We start from the raw sequence: 21531 nt of genomic DNA, 5'->3' as shown, positions 1-21531 counted from the left end.
GATTTTGTAAACTAAATCTTCCAGAATACCATTGAATCATGCGAGTTTCAGGACTCCATGATGATCATTTCTCCCTAAAGGCAAATCAGCCTCAAGAAGGCATCTACTGTTGGGCTGCACAGATTTTCTGTACATGCCACCTTATAATGATGTCTGAGGCAAAGAATAAATATTCTAGCCAAGAACAAAAACCATCCCACCTCCCCAGCCAGAAGGCTCTCATTTCTCCTTCACTCATGACAGCACTTAAGCTACAGTTGCATTTACACTTTAAAAACATTTTTCAAGCTGGCAGTTGTTGCTCAATTTTGTATATTTGACTTTATCAAGAGGGAAATATGGACATCACCTCGTGGCACGGACCCAAACTAGTTACAGGTTGTTAGGGAAATGATTCATCAGTAGGTAGGTTCATGTAAAATTCAAAAGGCTTTTTTTCCCCTGTTTTGCTTTTGGAGAACAGTCCGAGAAATGCAAGTGATGTCTTTCTTACAGGAATACTTTAGATAGCTAAACAGAAGCAAGATTTGGCATTTAGCCTGGGATTAGTGTGAACAGCCTCTTAACCAAACATTATGAAGAAAGTTAACTTTAAAATGCTTTGAAAGGTCTGTTTTCATGACAGATGGTAATAAGGGCTCATCAGTGCCAATTTTTTTTGTTTTCACCTCAGTTTTCAAAAGCTTAAGTTTTAGGTTAGTGCTTCTGAAGGAACCATTACATGCATAGAGGAAAAATGCAAATTACAAAATTAGATTACTCACTATTTTTATTGTGTGTAACATATTTTTCTAAATAACACTAACAGATGAAGAGTAAGAATTTGACCATGCACTCAGTAGAACACTTTCCTTTCTTTTACTTGAATCCTTTTTTGTTTTTTTCCCCAGATATTTGTCCTTTAATCTTCATCTGTACACCTGGACAGATATTCCTCTCCCCACAGACCCCAAAAGATACAGCAGTCAGTATCAGGTAGAGGTTTTGTTTGTATATTACACTCACTAGTGAAGACATGGTAGAACTATATTTTATTCAAGAAAACCCACACATTCTGTCCTGTGGTGACCACAGGCTTTGCTAAGCCATAGATATTAGCAAATACTGGAACAAAATACAGTGTATCAGATTGAATCAAAGCATTTAAATTCTGAATTACAGTTATAATTTTCAGGGAAGGCTAGTTTCAGAATTGCATCATAGTATCTAGTACAATGTTGTGCAATGTAAGTGGCAGAAACAGAAGTGGAGTATTGGTCCTAATAAAAACCAAAACGTAATGACTCTTGTATGACATTTAAATTGTCAAGACAACAATTCCATGACATTCTACCAAAGGCAGTATATAGTTACAAAAATACTGGTCCAGCATCTTGTTAGTGATGAAGCAATATCCAAGGTGCAATGGCAACATGCCATTCTTAGTGAAATACGTTTTAAAAAACTATTTTTTCTATTTTCCCCACACTGATACTAGCTGAACACCAGAACTTCTATGACAACCTGAAAGAAGGTCACTATTTAAATGTGTATTGCACCAAAGATTGATGCAAAAACACATGTTCCAGGTTGCAGTATGAAAGAAGCAAAGGCTAAAAAAACTACAAATGTGCCAGAAGACTATTTACTGCAACTGATCTTCGATGAGCAGTTTGCAACCTCTATTGAGTTTTAAACAACTGTCCAAGCTTTCCATTCTATCCATCATCATGAACTTAAGGATACAAAAGTAAAAGACAAAGTCCTTAATATTGAGAATGGATTGAAACCACTTTATACTCCTCTGAATTGATCCACAAAATAAAAATATTCTGCCCTCCTCTCCTCCTAATAGGCTGGTAATTTCAAAGTCAAGCCATGGAATTACCCTTGCTCTGATATTGCACAGTGCTAGGACTGTATGGTTTCCACCCAGAAGTTCAAACATGGACTATGACAGTGACCAAAACTGCTGGTGACAGTAGACCTGCTTAAGTTGTGGCAGTATCGCAAGAAATGTGCATCAGATGAAGACACAATCTAAATGGCAAAAACCACTGCAGACTTGGCTGTGGTTTGGACTTGGGCCAAAAATACATAAACCTGATTGCCATTTCCTTTGAGAAAGCAGGATCAATTAATATCTTAACCAAAAGATAAAGTTGAGTAAGATCAGGTAACCATGTGAATTCAATGTTACATTCAACAAGACAGAAATGAAGGAGTAGCAGACAAGAACATTATTAATATTTTCCTTTTAATAATGGTTTAGTCAAAAGTGTAGCTTTGAAAATCTCTAGTTCATTGTGAAAACCTGAAGAAGCTGGGAAGTGACCTCACTTTGATCAGTTTAAAGCTGTGGCTTGGCCTATCTGCTTGCAAAATCTCCAGTAGCTCTGCAACATTGTAAATAAAAACTGCCTGGAAATAAAAAGTAGTCAGCCTTTAAAAGTTCATGAATGTTGTATTGTAGCAGCCTAACTCTGACTGAAGAAGAAAGATATTTCATACAGTAAACAAAAGACAAAGTAAACTGAAATCTTCAGAGATCACTTTAAGTGTATGCAATTTGGATTCTCATTGACATTTAAAACTACCAATCATAAGGTTGCCACCTTACCTTTTCCTGGACTGGCACACCTGATTTTAAACAGGTTTTCCTCCAGTCTCCCAAGTTTCTCATCCTCTCATTCAGTTTTCTATTGTATTGCTCCCCTACCTTCATGCTGAATACCGAGTCAGTCCTGCCTTCTGCTTTTCTTGGCAGGAGGCAGAGCAAGCTTTTAATTTCGGTAGTCAGAGTGACAGAACAACAAACGCACAGCAGATAGAAGAGCTTAATTCTTCCCCAGGAAGAAAATACATTTGGTTCAACAAAGGGCTGCAAAATCTTCCAAAGGCACCTCTTTCCCCAGTTTTTGCCTGAAAGCAAGATGGCAATCTTAATTGAAAAGGGATGCTAAATCTTTTAAATAACTTAAAATTTCATTTTTATATAAAGCAGCAAAACCATTTTTCTCTGCAGAAAGAGAAATGTTAACAAAGGAACACACCAACATAAATGCACTGTTGATAAACTTCAGCTAGTTTAATTTCACAAGAAAGTAAAATTTTAGGACTATTCTTTAACCTCATCAGTACTTTCTGAAGAAGATTCTTTGGCATCTTCAGTCCCTCTGTTGCTTTTCTCTTTACTAAGATTTTCACTTTCTGATTTGGTCCCATTAAATAAAGAGTTTTCACCATTTACAAACCCATTCTCTGTGACTTCAGCATCAATGGCTTCATCAATCTTTAAGTCCCCTTGCTCTTCCACATCCTCTAGGTTTCTCAAGACAATAGGGAGTCTAGAATCTGCCACAGTGTTCTCCAACAAGGCAATATGGCCCTTGTCATACTTGGGCAGCGGAGCTCCGTCTGCCATTTGTTTGCTGTAATACTCTCTGCTGGCGGCGGCGCTCTTCACCGCCTTCTCCAGGATCTCCTTCTCACCCAAGCGCAGTTTGATGGCCATCGTCGCATGTGGGGTCAGGTCATGGGTCTCCAGGAAGGACTTATCCACCTGGTGGGACAGAAAAAGCAACTCTGCTACTGACACCTCACACAACCAAACAGCCCCTCACCTCATCTCTTCCTCTGAGCAGGAGAGACACCAGGCAGAGCCAAATGGACATGAGGGGGTCTGCAAGGAGTCCCAGTGAAATTTGTCATGAAATCATAAAAAAGCCCAAAATTTCTGCACATAAATCAGTCTGCATGACAAGCAAAGTCAGGTTACTTCACAAATACATGCAACATGTAGATGCACTTATACATTTGCAATAGATGCACATTGCTTTGCAGTCTGGAGAATGCAACTAACAGACAACAAGTTGAAACTGATTCTCCATCTTATTTGCAGAGAAAAAAGCAGGTAGTCTCTACTTGGAAAATCAAAAAGGAAAAATACATTAACAAAATTACATTAACAAAATTACATTAACAAAATTTTCTATTTTGCAATCTTATTTGATTTTCCTTAGATAATGCAAAACTGTTTCTACACTTTAAAAGTACAGAATTAATTATGTACTAACATTCAGGTTGAAGTTTGCAAAGACAAGATGGAGGACAAAATATCTTTTCCTACAATCACAATGCACAGAAGAACTCAGACTTTTAAATTACACATAATGATAATTTTACCTCCACAGTTGTTTTATAGGTTTTCAAAAGAAGGGATGCTCTGGCTTCCAGGAATGTCCAAAGTTTAACTTCATTGTCCCAGCTAACAGGAAAGTCAGAGTTCCCCAGAGTGAAGATTTTGCCAATCGCATGCTCACCTATCAAGTGCTCCTTCAGCTCTTCTGCAATAAGTATAAAACCAATCTGTTAAAAAACAGTCTCATCATTCACTTTGTCAGTTGACAAACTGCAGAAAGATTTATTTTCAATCGTATATCTTTGAGCAGCTAGCAAAAAATAACCCTCTCCTCAAATAAGAATTATCAGATATGCTGCTTTTTTTCTAGGATTTGCCTCAAAGAGACAACTGCAAATCTTCAGGTCAGCAGCAAATGGGCTTTCTCTCCACCTGGAAATGAGGATACTTTAGACATTGCAGCCTCTCATACACAGCATAAATCTCTGTCAGTGAAACAGAATGTTTTGTAATATCATTCATAAATGAAAGGGAGTAAATTTGTAAAGAGCGCAATGAACTTTTTGAGAATAAAAGGAACAGACCAAAGAGCGTGCAAATAGCAATGGAATTCTTTTTCCTATTGTTTTGATAATCTTTTTCAGTAGCAGAAGCTTCCTACAGGTGGTCAGAAAAGACATCCATCAAAACTCAAGAGCAGAAAATATTTAATGAGTTCCTTGATATTACACAAATTTCATTTGAGTTTTAATTAATAAATTTGACTACTGCAAAGCTGTTATGACAAACTTCACCAAGAGCTTGCATGTAGTTTCTCAATAGACAGTTTTCTTAAACACTATTTAAGACATATAAATAAAGTGAGCACAATCATATACCAAGAAATGCAATTAAAGCATTCACTAGCTATATTTTCCTCTCCAAGTCAAAATTCACTCCCTCATCAGCATCCTAAAATTTTCTTCCCTTGAATTTACTTCCCAGAAGTATGAGGCAATTGTAAGAGATGGAAGAGTCCCTTCCAACTGAACTGTTCCAGTATATTCTAATTTCTTAGTAAACTCTAAAAGATAGATGACAAGAGGAAGTGAAGGCATGACACTAAGTTACATTGTTTTTATTAAAGAAAGCAAATAGACCACATGCAGAAACTCAACTACTTCAGTATTCCTGCTGGCACAAAAAATCCACATCATCTGCACAGTATTCCTTACTGCAAGGGAGTTCTCTCACTGTCATGACAAACTGTCACATCCATAACCTTCAAAACTGCATCTAACCAACAAGGAGCTATTATGAGCATTTAATGAGAAGTTTCACATGCACAAATAAGGTGGATATTTATTAAATGTACACATATTTTGCCCCACAAATAAAAGTAACAGAAGAGAAACACTAGAAAAACAGTCTGCAAATACAGAAATTACCAATTACCAAAATATTGAATATTTAGTTCACAAATTACTAAAATATTGAAAATACTCAACTTTGAAATGTCTCTTCCATATTTCCTCTATAGTATAGAATATTCCAGTTTCATACATAAATTATTCCAGTGGTGATGACTAAAATGCTGTGATTTTAAGCATGTAAACCCCTAGGTCTTGCAGGATCTTGTTCTGCAAACTATTTTGAAACTTAAGAACTAGAGATCCAACTCCAAAGCTCACTCATTCACAAGAGTCTGGGAGATTAAAAGAAATAAAAAAATTGTATCATCTCATACTTTCAGAGTTACTGAAATATTCCCTCAGATGACATGGCCAAAGATTGGGCTTCTCAGTAGCTTAAAAATTTCTTTGTAACTGAAACTCCTCAACTTTTCTGATCATCTATCTTAATGTTTTATATAAATGTCTATTCCATTCCTACATTAACAAAAAAAAAATCAAAAATCCCCCCAACAAGACAAAAATAAATTAGGTTATCTTCATAAAATATCCTACCTTCACTCATACAAAACACTCGAAGGAAAGCCAAAAGCTGGGCAGAGATTGCAGGCTCAGTGGAGTGCAAGGCAAAAACACTTGAACTAATAAAAGAAACAATCAAATAACAACAGTAAATACAAGTCCAATTGTCATACCTTTTAACTTATTTTAACATAAAAGACCATAAAGTATACAACAAATGCAACTTAAAAAATATTAGGTAACATTAGCTCAAACAGAAAAGCTTCCCTAACTTGTATCTGAAAAGAATGATTATCTCTACTATTTTACACTTAAAATTATTTTACACAGCTTTCATAATAAATTCATGAAAATGCAATGTTTCATGTCTGCTGCTCCTAATAGTACCCTCTGGACTGAAATGACCAAAGGAAAATTCTGTGATTCACATACTGAGCATTGTACTATGTCTACAAGGGATAGGAAAGAAAGTAAAGCCACAGATTGCTTCAAATTAATCATTGCTCTGTTTTTGTTCAAATGGTTATTAAAGCAAAGGCTTTTCTCCTTATATATGGTTCAAATTAGATGAGAATATAGTTCAGAGAACTTCTGTAAATATTATTACAATAACTTTAATTTGCTATACAAACAGGAGAAATATAACACCTAAGAAAATTATCACAAAAGAGCTCTATATATGCTTTCCTGGACACTCTAGACTTTGGAAATGTTTTGAAAAAGCCATGGCATTGTGTTTTACTTACGTTGGGATACCAGCACGAGCTAAGACCTCTGCCTTCATAGCATACAGCCTGTCACTTTTACTCACGCCAAGCTTTATTTTCACTCTGTCATGTGAATTATTATCAAAGAAAAAACCACTGTGGATCACAAATTCAGCGTTTGACCGAGTGCCATAAAAAATGTAAATCTAGAAGGATGAAAAGAGAAGTGAAGGGACAGGAAAAAAGCTTAAGATCAGGTCACAAAATTGACATAATTTGAAAGTTATTTTCTAGAAGAGTTACTATTCTGAGTACAATGTATATTTGGTTATATGAAGAAACATGCTTTGTTTCCTGGTATTGACTAAAATGCTGTATACAATATGGCAATTACACTTTAGAGGTAGATGTAAACATATACATGTATAACAGAGACTTTGAAAGGCAAGAAGAAATTCTTATTCTGTACTTAAAAAAAAATTTTTCTGGTTTTTCTCACTGACATAAAGTGCCAGCATACAGAAATAAGCTTTCAAAGGTTTATTAAAGGCTAAAAAAATCAGAGACAAGGAGGGCCCATTAAAAGAAATGGTGTTTCTGGAATCATTTTCCCCAACCAAATGTCCACTCAAAACTATACTGCTGATAGATCAACTTTGCTTTCATTTAAATGTTACCTTAAGATATGGATATACCACAGTACATCACACAGAGAGATCTGAGCTGTGTTCAGCCAGTATTTATTTTTGTTTTACTCTGAACTCTTTTTTATAAAGCATATAGTTACTTTAATTCACATTTAAAAAGAAGTTCCTAAATATAACCTGCAGAATGGATTTAACTCAGGGCTAGGCAGTATGAAATTCATGGGACTAGAGGTCAGAGTAGCAATTGTATTCTCCCACATCAAGAGGATATTTTCGCATTTGTGTTTGATAACAAAATTGTCAGTCAGAAAAAGAAGTCCCAGCAGTTACAGAATTCCCTTCAGAACCTCAGGGTACAGCAGTGCTCTGGATGCCTGCAAGCTTCCATTCCTCTCTAGCTGACAGAGAAAGACACAGTGCTCTCTAAAGGGCTCAGTAACAGCAATGATGCCATTTACTTTCTCTGTTTTCCATTTTGTATAAGAGCTGTTTATCCTAAGCACTAAATGCTAAAGTATGATATTGAATTATACTGAACATTATACTGTAACACACTCATCTGATGAACATGTGACCTGACCAGGTGTATTGAGACAGTGGGTAAGGAGAGAGTTGCTCACCCTCTGAAGTTTTAAAACTGTTGTGATACATCTCATATTAAACTAAAAGTCACATATCTGTATAGATTACACAGTATGCTCTTACACCCCAAGACTGTTTTACAAAAAATCCAATTAAACAGAGTGAGAATTGCTTTATTTCAGGCCAGTGTTTGACAGACTCTGTGGACCTCTGCTGCCTAACATTTTTTAGTAGTAAAAGCATGGATCATACACTCTTCCTGCTAAAACTGTAAGAAATGACATCTGCATGGTATATTAAAGGACTGAAGCATTATATAATTACAGTGCTTTAAAGATGTCATTAACAGTTAAAGTTTGCACAGAAATTCTGATAAATAGCAGACAAAGTGAAACTACTAAAATAAAATTGAAATATAGGAACCCTCTATAATTGAAATGGAGAAAGCAGCCAGAACAGCTATATGACACATCCATTGCCAGCTGTGGAAAATTATAAATTGGATCACTTCTGGAAAAACTGTGGACCCCTTTTAACTCATCACACCACAATTGGAAAAAACAGAAAATATTTGACTACCATAACAAATTCTGAGAGCAAAGATATACAATCACTAAACCTCAGCATAGCAATGAGGATAAATACACTTTTGGAAAGATGTATTCAATAAAGAAAAAATGCCAGACACTTCTTTGTTACAAAAAGGTAGCATACAAAAGAAAAATTAAAATCACAATATTATAAATTGTAAGACTGGCAAAATAACAGAGTAAAAGTAAAAACTCAGAGGCTGAGTTACAAAACATTTCAGGATGTTTCATAGACAAAGGCTTTGTCTGGCCATGCTGGCTGCACAGGCAGCAGTCAGAGAAGGAGTGCTGCTCACTTGAGGGTTTAGGCTGGCAGCTGACACAGTACAGGGGCTTCCGACACTCCTGGAACCACTGTCTCCAGTGCATCCCTAGTTTGGACACACTCAGTTTTGGTTTTGAGCAGTTCTGATCAAAAGACTGCATTCTGTACTGTTCCATGCATCTTTGCAAGACTCTCCTGCTGTCTCAGCATGAAGAGGTAAATGCATGCGTGCCTGTGTGAAAGGGACACAGGATGTTTTTAGGTCCTTTCTCATTTCCACTAAGCATTGCAATGACAACGGCATGGGTTAAAATGACTGGCAACTGTACTGCATTTCACCTCTTTTACATGAACAAAGACTAACAAGAAACATAAGCCAACAAACACCATTGTTAAAAAAGACTCTACAATCCATTACTACAGACAAATCTAAAAATTATTTATCTTTGGTCTTTTGGATAGGGCCTTTTACTAAGCTCTTCCAGAATTCCTAACTTGGTGGCTCTGTATGTTTGCTCACCAATGATTAAATATTTCAACTAGTTCTTTAAAATACAAGGAATAAACCTCTCCTACAGTCAGGGTCTACCAAGTCATAGAAAATATTCTGAAAAATGTACATGTATTTAGTTTGGTAGCATTTTCACTCAAAATTGGCTCAGCATAATAAATTTCAAATGTAGCAGGGTTTCATCCACACCACTACATCATTGAAATTTTCTAGGGAGTCACCAAGTGTTCACAGAACTTAATGGACCAACAATAATGTAGCCAACTCTTCACACTACCTGTTCTCCAGCCTTGAAATCTTGAAGTGCTACACATTCACACCGGTCATCTTCCAAATTGTAGCCTGTAGTGATCTATCCAGGAAAAGAGTGACAAAAGCACCTTTAGCATTTTATATTTCTCTCTCCCACCACTGACAAATTTCCCTATTAGAAATAAATATTAACAATAGGAATTGCACACATTTCTTTCTCAGCACAACAGAATACAGCTGATAGTGATTGCTTTACGATTCCTGAGCAATCTCTTTTTTTAAAAAAAAGTCTCTGTATTAAAGGAATCTAATGGAGGAAATAACCTACCTGAAGTGAACAGAAGGCTCTGAGGAAGGCACCCTCCACAGAGCACAGACAAAGTACCATGCTAAAGCTGGCAGCTTGTTATAAAGTTCTGGAGCTTTCAGTCACTCCCATGAGGCTCAAGGGAGCAAGGCACTGACAGCTCTATATGCTGTGCTTTATCCTTCAAGTGCCAACACATTTTTGATCTCTCAATGAAAAAGGATTAGATAACTGTGGATCTTTAGGGGATAGAATCTTCAGAGAATTATAATTTACTTGAAAATAATCCCTTTATCTAAAAGTTAAGTAATACTCTTAAAATGCTAAAAGGATTTTTGAGATGGTAGCTGGCAATGGAAGAGGATAAACTCTCTTGACAAACCTGCACTTCCCCCAAAATAATTACTAAACTGTAAAGGGGTCACACTAACAAGTAAAGCTATCCCAAAAATGTAATATTTTTTATTAAGTGATGAACAGCATGTTCTTGAATAGTATGACCAGAGATGCAGCCACAGGATGGAACATAAGCTGCTGAAAAATCAGAAAGCAACTTTTATGGTAGGAAGTCTGAGTTCAGTACTGACAGAGGTAACTTATGGAAAAATATGCTCTGAGCCTGGGGAAAAACCTAGAAAAAGCCAGCAATTCTCTCTCAGCCTTCAAAAATGAAAACATACTTTTTTGTAAGCTGACTGACGTGAGTTGCAGTATATCCCGATTCCCATCTTGGGTGCAGCTTGTCCAAAGACAGAACTCCTCAGATTATTTCAAAAGCTTGCTTGATGGCTCACACATTAATAGTTTTGCACTGCTTGCATCATTAAATGTGCATTTGTCAGCCGAAACAGTGCTTTCAAATGGAGCAAATCCAAAATGTCAGCCCCAAGCACGGGCAGCCCGGCCCTGCAGACGCTTGCAGAAAGCTCCCTGTGCAGATGCCTCGCTGCAGGTCTGTTAAATGGGCTTGTGGAGATCAGGAAGGAACACAAGAGTCATCAATACAGCCCACTGAGAAACACAGGCTGCACTACTTGAACACAGAAATTCCTGTGCAGTCTCTAATTTGGAGTGCACAATTTTAATTCAGATTTTCGATTTAGAAAGTTATGCTACCCTGAATTGCAGGTTACAAATGCAAGAGGATAGCAAATCTACCTTCTACAAATCAGTCATCTTCTGAAAAACTGTACTTTTCATCCAAACAAGAAACTTTTGACCTGTCCTGAAATTTTCTTAGTGTGTAAATTCAGTGAAATAGCTCTGAATGTGAAAAGTCCACCCCAATCCTTTGAAATGCTGGTGGAACAGAAGGCTTTCACAGACTGGGGAAATTCCATTATTTTAAGAGGAGGATTCTGTCAGTTTAAGCATGCCTCACTGGAGTACTGATCTTTCTTTTAAATTTTTAGTTTTGCTTTAAAAAAAAAAAAACCCCAAAACAGCACACAAAACCCAGCAGCACTTCTGAAAGACTTTTCTATAAAGCATAATGGAGTGCTAGACTCCTATTTCCTCTTTCTTTTAATAGCAGTCACGTAAGAGAATTAACAGGGTGTTTACTTCTCTTCCCACATGATAGCTGACAAATTGCATCCCTTCAGTTTTATTTCTGAAGCAGACTGATACATGAATTTCAAGTTGTGTATAAAGCATGCAATAGTCTGCCTGGTCAGTGATTAAGGATGGACCCAGCCCAACAGGCAGAATGTAGCTTATTCAAAGCTCTGTCAGAACTGGTAATCAACCTCTGACTGTCAAAATACAATCCCACTAAAGAATAACAATGAGAAATGCATGAAGACAACCATTTTGAAATAGTTCTTAGAGGCAGGTTGATCTAATTAATAGTGTCAGAGGCAAGAAAAAGCTGGATGGACCTAGCTCCAGTTCAAATCCAAAGAGCATTTTATTATCTAGCTCATGGAAAGGGGCCCTGTGCAATAAAGCAAGAACAGGGATATGTATGGTAGCTGATTGATCTGGGAGGTGTTTCAGCACTACATTTGGAATAAACTACACAGGGTGCATTCAATGTCATCTTTTGTTTCTTACTTTCCTGCAATGAATAACAGTTCCCTTCATGTATTTTACAGGGATTGTGCTGTGATGAGAGCAGAGCCCACCCTCACCTCACTCTCCAATAATATAAACTACGATATAGGCAGCCTACAGTTATCTTAGCAGTCACCCCCCATTTCTAATGGTAAAAGGCAACTAGCACACAACAGAAATAGCTTTAGTAGCTTTTCTTAGCCCATTACCAATAGTACAGTTTTCTATCCTTCCTGAATTTATATCCATTTAAATTATTTTCCCTAGAAATATTAAATAAATGACTGAAATCTTTATATATATACAAAACATTTAAGTTCAGCACAACCTCCTTTGCCCTTTAGGATATATTTCAGCATAAAAAAATGTTTCAAATCCTGATATACTACTGCATTAGGAGGTTTGGCTCCAGAGGCTGGCTCCAAATCAAACCCACTCTTAAAGAGCATAATAAAAATAAAAATTACTTTATCAATTTAAATAGAAGTTTGAATGAGTAAAACAACATAAATAGCTGCTCTTTTAATATATGTTTAAATTTTCCCTCACAGAACCTTGATTCTCTTCCTCTTTACTCTAATCCCAACTTTGAAGGCATTCATTAAGAGTTGTCTAATGAATACAGACAAGTCTCTGCAAAAGCATCTGAAAGAGATGCCCAGCAGGAAAAGGGTACAGGAAGTACCGACGCTTGCAGCTATGACTTATATTACAAAAATACACATTTCTGAATTTTAAGCAATTTTCTTTATACTGAAGACTCTCATATGAACTTTAGTGCTGTATCAAAGCTGTGAGATTGCATAACAAATAGGCAAAGGCAAGAATCACTGTTAAAGAACAACATGTAATCACCTTGCAATAAGGAAAAATAAATAAATAATAAACCTTAAACACTTGCACCTTCGTAGCCTAGCCTACCATGCTGTAATTGATACAGTCATAGTAACACTAAATTAGCTAAATGTCAAGTGAAAAACAACTTGCTTTACAGTTTGTTCATTTAAAACAGACTTTTTTTTATACCAACAGCATTAACACATACTGCTGTCCTAACACTCAGGTCAAGCCTCCCACAAAAGACCCAGATCACTTCAATAGGATGGTTATAGCCAGTGCTTACAATAAATAATATCTACTGGAAACACAAGTAGGGGGTATGATTTTTGAAGTGTGCATGAGCATGACTAAACAACACTGATAAACCAGCCTCTCTGGGTTTCCATTTCCTCACCTCAGCATTAACTAGTCTGTTAATGAAATCAGGAATCATCCCCTGAACTAGCGCACGTAAGCCAAAATGTCAGCAGGTCTGACTTTCTATATACATATGTCACCTTTTAAATGTTTAATATGCCCTAAAGTAGTATTTTTGCATTTTGTTTCTTTGATGTAGTAACAGATGTACTGTTTTTGTTGAACTAGGCTTTGTTCTTGTTGTTGCTGTCTCTGTAACAAGGCTCTCTGGGCACGGTTAGGAGAGCAGGCAGTATTTCTTAGTTGCAAATCTCTAACCACTTTCCCTAGTGGTAGCTACAAGAGGCAACATCCATCAGCGCCTGCTTTCTGTTCTCAGAACAATTCTGTCCAGTGCTGTGCATCTTCTTCAGCCCACCAGAAACAAAGCTCCATGTCAGGAGACTATGCAGACTTGCCTGGACATGTCATGTAAATGAAAACTTTTTAAAGTACATTATATGCACATAAGACATAACTTTACACAAGTATCAAATCTATTGTAAAGTTTTCTCTAGATGAAGAAAGGTCTGCCTAAAAAGCTATCATAAGATATTTGAGAAACTGACAAACCTTTCTTTCAGATATTAGATTTTTTAGCATTTCTTGGGAAGATAACATACCTGTGTTAAGAAGCATCACAGACAGTGCTACTGAACTTATAGCAGTTGAAAGACTCAATACTTAAGCTTTAAAGTCTTTCAGCAACACTGAAGAAATCCTTACCAGTCCATTAGTATGATTACACATGTCCCATAAAGGTATTAGAGCCAGTGTAACTCTGGAACCATCTTCTGTTGGAATCTGGTTCTGCCGTGTCATAACAGAGGAAACTGCCCATCTGCAAAAGGCAAAACCATGAGCTGGTCAATGTTCAAAGCATTAAAACACAATTGGCCATATCCCACCTGAAGCAATCATTTAGATTGGGAGTTTCCAAACTTAGTTTCCTTCAAGATCACACTGACTATAGGAACAGTAGAAGGCAATATCACTTGCAGGAAAAGCAGCAGCTCCCAGGTTTCCAAGACATGCACACAGAACAAATACCAAACCAGGATTGAGATCCCTCTCTTTGCAGAGAACCTTCCATTTGCTGCATCCTCAGCCAGGATCCACTCCCTGTGTCAGCTTCTGCTTCCCAGCCCTTCACCACATGTTCCTCACACCACACATCCCAAACCCAGGGTCACCTGCTCCTGCAGCTTCTCCTGCTGGGCAGCAGGAGCTCTCATCTGTGTGCAAACTCTTGTAAGAGCCAGGGTGTGTTTTCCCCCTCACTCTCTAAAAAGCTTAAGTACTGCATGCACTGGAAACCAGTGCAACCACCTGACACATGCACAATCTTTTGCCAAGTGTTCCTCTTCAATCTGCAAGATTTTGGCTTAGGTCAGTATTGCCAAACTTTTTGCTCAATAGTATTGAGAGGAAAAAAACCCACAACATTCCAAACAGATATCCAGGTAAAAACCATAGAGTATTACGTAATTCTTTAGCACATGGACATCATTCAAACCCTTCTAAGTCAGGTTAAGTAAACAAAATGCAAGCTACCTTTTCAAACATAAAAATCTTTAGAAAAGCTTAGGATTTCAGTACTTTCTAGAATTTCAATTTTTATTTTATACCTGAAAAAAATTAATATTAAACCAGTGGAAAAAAGTATCTTAGTCTCACCATGTTCTGGCCTTACTACATATATGTGATGTGAGGTTTTTTGAGGGAAAAAAAGATGTCACCAGGAGAAGGTCAAAATAATTTTAATTCCCACAGACTCCACCACTAACATGTACTTAATATACAGAATAAGACTTGTGAAGGATTTCTTCAGAAGAACTAGATTGATAAGAAAGACAGTGGCAAACTGAAATCAACCTAATGTCTAAAAAGAAAGTTAAAGTTAAATTGTAGATAATTCTGATATACAAACACTGCTTGAAACACAGTAATAATATGCTTCATGTTAATTGTTGCAATTTGCCTGTAAAATTTTAGAACACCTCACTTGTAAATTGGTGTGTTCCTTCCTTTAAGTGAAGGAGGCATGCTTCAGAAATCTCACTTTCATAGCCTTACCCACAAGTACAACTAGGCTAGAAAATCCCTTATGAATGCCTTTTATTCATGCTATTTTAATCATTTAACAGAATTAAAGCTCTCATTATCTTAATTATTATTCTTTTAATCTTAGTTCTGTCACCCCTTATAGCACCTCCAAGTGACACTAATGCTTCATGTGTACAACTTCCATTCTCCAGCTCTCCTGTTCAACAGCAGCAGCTCTAGATAATAACTTTTGATAGTGTGTGCTGGTAGAGCCTTTTATGAAAAAAAAAGAAATTAAAAAAATTTCTCCAAACCCTAAAACTCCTGCCACGTCAACTGAATTATTTTCTTAAGAAACAAGGAATTAACCTTAGTAATCTGACTATGTGTGCCAGTGGGATAAACTAACTGCTTATAATGAATGACTATTCCTTTGTAACAATTAAAATCTGCATATTTATTTCACTTTCTTCTTCATTAATAAAGTGTATTAGTATCAAATTCTACAATTAACATTTCAGTAACAATAGGGCTTTCCCACCAATTAACACTTCCAGGGCCCCATAGTTTACCATAGTAAAAACAGAAAAGAAACAAAGAAAAAAAAATTAAAAGACAGACCAACCTGTAGTCGTCATAAGTGAAAGAATCCTTTAAGGGCAGTTTGCTGGCATTAGGATGGGTCTGCAAAATGTAAGTTGCATAAAAAGGTGAAAAGAGGAAGAAAAGAGAAATCAGAAATCAGTCAGCAGAATTTCATTATTTAGCTGCCTAACAGATCCTAACAAGAGCCAAATGAAGCAGGAGGCGTCCAGCCGCGCTACAGAGGGATCATCATGCTATTATGCTCTCATACATCACTGTCAACTTAATTTGTTGTGCCCAGCAGCCGCCATAAATCTGTTTCTTCATATTTCAAGGCTGGAACCCACAGACATTGTACAAAAATAAAAAAATTTTAAGGTGGACTGAGTATGTGAAGGTAAAACACAATCCAGCCCTCGATGCACAGTGGGAGAAAGAAATCACACAATAAGTGTGCATTAGCTTTCACCAACTTCCACATTTTTCTCTCCTCTGTGATATCAGTGAGGTATTTCAGAAATGCAAGAAATATTATACAAGATTTTCAATTCTTCCTTGATACCTGTAACAGCGTTGTTCAGTAAAAGTTGCACTACACCTCTGAAACAAAAGCAGATTAAAATATTTAAATAGCTTTGGTGACAAACACTGATTAGGCAGTATCTACATTAACCCATCTACACACGCTCCTATCTAGAAGTGGAGCTGTGTCATTTGAGAATGTGTAACGCAGCTCTCATTAACAAGCAAACATTTAATGTCTAAAAGCTTTAAGAAGCTCTGATACCCGTTATTTTTCTAACTAATTAACTTATTTAAAGTCTCGAAAATACAGGTAGCTTTAAGCCTACATTCACGCATTTCCTTTAGAACTTTGTTCCAATTCACAAATGGAAAGCCACAGCAGCATAAATTTTAATCTTCAGGTTCAATTAGGTCTCTGAGACGAACTGAAGCAAATGATCAAACGGTTATTTCAGAAGATACAAATGATTTTTTGCATAGCTCTATCATTGCGACGCTTTTAATGCATGAAGCTCCATGTAGTACGCAGTTTTTTACTCTTGATGCATTAGCATCACAAGTGCGTGGTAATTTATCATTTCTCACTGTAATGTACTTGCTGGCACTGTGTGCAGGACAGTAGGGGATGAGGTAAAAGTGGCTCAAACCGTAAATCAATTAGAAAACAAAAGCTTGTGCTCAGCGCGCAATTTTAGGCAAATTATATATTACAAAAGACTGCCAATTGGGTGTGAGGTCCCAGGTGGCTGCTCTCCCTCAGCCCCTCGGTTAACCCTTCCGATGGGCTTTCTCCGGAACACGACCGAAGTTAACAATTCCAGCGCCTCCTGTCCCTCCCCTCACTTTTAATTTTTTTTTTCTTTGTACATCACTCTACGTTTCCATATGACTTTCACTCACATCGATAGCACGGTCATTGTGTAACAAACAAATCCCTTCGAATTTAATTGTAGCAACACATTGTACAGTTGTTTCTTCTCACAAAAACATTCAGCACAAACCCAGGACTGAGACAAAGCCAAGACATCTCAGGAGGCACCTTCGCTGCCGGACAGTCCAGACCCGAGTCCAGAAACGAACACAGAAACTCAGCCTTCAGCTGGAATTAATTATTGCTAACAAAACCCTCCCTGTAGTTTTTATTCATGACAATCTAATTTCAACTCTTATTGCTAGTGTTAGTGATGTATTTTGCAGCAGCTTGATAAATTAAGCGGGGAAAGACAACACCAACACTGCGAGTATCAGCCCCTCAGTTTCCCTTTCCAGCACGGCCGTGCTTCCCTCCGGCCCGTGGCGATCGGTGTGAGGAGCGGGGTCTCATTGTGCGCCTCGAGTTTACATCCAGCACTCCGCCTGCAGTGCCCGGAGCCCCGCGGGTGCCGCTGCCCCGGCCCCCGGCCGTGCCCGGCCGCTCGGCCCCGCCGCCCCCGGGCCGGGCCCTCACACCGCGGGCCGCGCGGGCCGGCACTGCCCCCTGCCGGCGCCGCTGCGCACTGCTCCGCTCCGCTCGGCGGGGCCAGGGCACCCACAGGCCGAGCGGCACCGCGCACTGCTCCGAGGGGCCAGGGCAGCCCACAGGCCAAGCGGCACTGCGCACTGCTCCGAGGGGCTAGGGCACCCACAGGCTAAGCGGCACCGCGCACTGCTCCGAGGGGCCAGGGCACCCACAGGCCGAGCGGCACCGCGCACTGCTCCGAGGGGCCACGGCACCCACAGGCCGAGCACCGCCGGCACCCCACAGGCCCAGCGCCGCACCGCGCACCTGCAGTGTGGACAAGCGCCCCGCCGAGCGGGGTCCGACCTGTCCATCCCAGGAGAAAGGTCCCGGGAACGCAAACACCCCTGTGGGTCCTCTCTGTTCTCTCCTGCTTTCTCCTGTCCCCAAAACAGCAGGATTTAGCGGAACATGCTGTTTTTCCAAGGGTAAGAATGACTATGGCCATAATGCACTGGAAGTGAAAAGGCATCACAGACACTGCAGGGGTTCAACAGCCAAAAAGCGACGGCTGCAGCCCCTGTGTGCCGTTCCAGCACACACCCCGTTCCAGGAGCACCAGCCCACAGCCTCAACCCCAACCTGGAGCAACCAACCGTGGGATGCAAGATCTATACATGTTGTCATTGTCCTCTCTGTAGGAAGCATGTATTAGATCAGTGGATTGCAGGGAGATCAATTGTTCATTTCACACAAGCAGCCCCCTGTAAGAGCCAACCTGAACACCCAACCCATGGGCAAAGATCCTGGATGCTGCCAAATGCTCTGTCATCCTTCTGGTTTGTATGTCTGTGAAAATTTGGGATGGCCCCAAAGTGGACACCATCCAGATGTAACTCACATAAAACCACTAGTAAATTACAATAAAGGACTAAATATATGGTCTAAAAGACACAGGGCAGAATAAAAATCCCAGCACATGTAATTACCATATTTATAACATCCTGTGGTACAATATTCTAGTAGCTCTTTTAAAGTTAAGATACGTCAGCATATTTGATCATGTTAGATTTCTGATTTGGTCTATTTTACTATGTAACTTAAAAACCCTATAGATTACAAGAATCTGAAGACACACAAAAAAGAACAATATTCTGATTAAGAATTTGATTTAGTATGCAGCTTCTCTTTATAGTCCCTTGGTAAAAATGAAATCTCCCTAACAAACACTTAATAAAACCTGTCAATATATCTAGAAAGAAAAATGACACAAATGCATTAAGTATTAAATACCCTTGAAAAAAGTCACATATTCCATGAATTTTTGATGTACTATCTTGACATTAATGTAAAACCTTGATATTTATAATTGACAGATATTTAATAAAGTATAGAAGATGACTGCTGCATAGCATGCAAATTGCTCAGACTGCTCAAAAAAGATACAGACTTATTTAAACTAAACAAACACTTAATATGTAAAAAAAAAAAAAATCAGATCTAGCTTTTGCAGGTTCATGCAGCTAGGTCTCTACAGATTAGCTTTCAAATGTGACATTATCCACTACATGAACCCTAATTTTAACTTACCAAGCCTGTATGAAGTAGTTTCAGAAAGTTGGGAGGGAAAGCTTTAAATAAAAAATGGGAACATGAAAATGTGAATATATTCATTTAGATGCAGGTCCTGACATTCTACTGAAAGAGTTATTATAAAGAACAAATACCATTTATTTCGTTACCCTTTCTGTGAAAATATTGTCAGAGCTGGCAATCAGGGTGATGACCACTGCAAAAACAAATAGTGGCATGCTGAATTTCATTTTCCTCCTGATGCTGCTATTCCTAAAAAAAAAAAAAATGAATAAAAAATGCTTTTTCCCCTTCAGTGTTCCAAGCCTTCTTTGAGACATTTGGAGGATATCTCAAAATAACCAGAAATATTAAAAAGTAACAGTGATTGCTGCCAGATTGTCTGCAGCCACTGTGGAAAGAGACAGACTGTTATTCTAGTCACCTAAAACACTATCAGACTAGAAGCCAGTTACTCAGTATGGCAATCAGAGGAAGGGGGGTGGGGGGGGAGAGAAAAAAAAAAGGAAAAAAAAAGGACACTTCCAAACATATTTTCTCTTTCTGTGAAGCAGCAATATCCAGTGGTTCACATCTCATGTTTAATGCCTCACAAACAAGCAACACTCCTGATGTGCCATAGGGGCCTCTGTGGTATTAATTTCTCCATCAAACTTTTAGATGGACATCACAAGGTAATGATTCTCAAGTTGCAGAAAGTAGATGCTAAAGCACTCCCACTTTGAGGGCTTGTTTCATTTCAATGCACAAAGGCTGCAGTGCAGAATAGTGGGTGCCCTTCCAGCTAAGAAGCCATCACAGCCTTCACTCTGCTTTCCAGCCTAGGGGCATTCACCTCCTGTCAGAGTGGCCAGACTTCTGCAGACAGTAACACTTTTCCCTATTCAATCACAAAATGCTACAGCTCATTTATCAGAGTTCCTAATCTTGATGGAGAATTTCCATTAAAATTGGCTTAACATTTGCTTGTTTACCAAGTGATGCAAAGAACAAGTCCAATTACTATAATACACAATACAATGTCTGAGTAGAAGGAAAAATTAAAGTTTACTTAGTGTTAAATTTGTGTTCACATCTACATTACTAGCTGCCTTGAAAAGAGCTGATGTATTTTTATGTGAAGTCATATTGCCCAGTGTATTCCTCTGTGCTATTAACCCTTGTATAATCCAAGTAAGAAAAAAATATTTTAATCATTAGATGTGATCAAAGTTAATTGTCTTTTAAAAGACACCACCTCTAAGCTGAGATAAACTGATCATTGGACCCATCTACTGCTCCACTGTAATACATAGCCAGAAAAAGGTTTTTAAAAAATCCTCATTTTTGTTTGTTTCCTGAGTTTGTAGACAAAGAGATTGTTGGACTTCGTGACAACTATTTCAAGTACTCACCAGGTCCAAGGCAAAGTTGTGGGCAATCACTGCATGGATATCACTAAATCAGATTTCAATAATCTCAGAAACCTCTTGTATCCCCATTGAAGTGGAGACAGCTCCACTTCTACCCCAGGAAATGATCATAGCTAGTGTTAAGAGTAAACTGAGGCTACCACTGCACTCCCTTCACAGCCCCCAAAACACTAAGGGTGCTTGAAACAGTTAAAGCCAAAACCACTTTAAGTTTCCACCTTGTTAACTTTCATTCCTTTGAACATAAACCCCAAGGGTTAGTTGCTTTTGACCAAACAATTTTTTCTTCCTCTTCTTTGCAGATTCTTCCCTCTTTCCACTGTACTCATTAACATGGGGAGATTTTGTTATGAGCCTTGGTGGATGCTACTTGATGGTTTCAGGCCAATGTGTAGGTGTACAAAAACACAAACACACACACATTCAGGGCCAGAAGCAGGAAGATCTGTCAGCATTTGCTGGTTACTGTCCCTTTCCCAGCTCTGGAAATCCTTTGAAGCAGCAGCCTTGAAGAGAAACTCCTCTCTGTGGAGCTGCTGAGGCTTTAACTGCCCTAAAGCTAAGTAAAATAAAGAATTCAGAATGGAGGATCCTAGTGATCTACAGGGAAACAAGAATTCGCTTTTTCCATTGGACATATGCTGCCTAACCTTATGAGGGAAGCCAGTTTACTGTACAGGAGACGGGACAGGAGACAAAGCCAAAGATTATTTTACTTTGTAACAAAGTTTATAACTACAGAAGCAT

General features: G+C 38.3%; 1 protein-coding gene across 1 annotated transcript in view; it reads right to left on the bottom strand.

Annotated features, from left to right (window-relative positions):
- Positions 1-1012: 1012 nt before the first annotated feature.
- Positions 1013-21531, bottom strand: part of SETD3 (SET domain containing 3, actin N3(tau)-histidine methyltransferase) — a 61841-nt gene continuing 41322 nt past the window's right edge. Inside the window, exons 7-13 of the mRNA XM_063159988.1 lie at positions 15857-15915; positions 13912-14026; positions 9613-9687; positions 6780-6946; positions 6067-6152; positions 4165-4325; positions 1013-3541 (exon numbers count right to left, since the gene is read on the bottom strand). Coding sequence (XP_063016058.1) covers positions 3098-3541; positions 4165-4325; positions 6067-6152; positions 6780-6946; positions 9613-9687; positions 13912-14026; positions 15857-15915 — 1107 coding nt within the window. The 3' untranslated portion in view covers positions 1013-3097. The remainder of the gene's footprint in view (positions 3542-4164; positions 4326-6066; positions 6153-6779; positions 6947-9612; positions 9688-13911; positions 14027-15856; positions 15916-21531) is intronic.

This window comes from Melospiza melodia, chromosome 6 (assembly GCF_035770615.1).
Source record: "Melospiza melodia melodia isolate bMelMel2 chromosome 6, bMelMel2.pri, whole genome shotgun sequence".
In the NCBI taxonomy this organism is placed as follows: domain Eukaryota; kingdom Metazoa; phylum Chordata; class Aves; order Passeriformes; family Passerellidae; genus Melospiza; species Melospiza melodia.
This window is presented reverse-complemented; position numbering and strand designations above follow the sequence as displayed.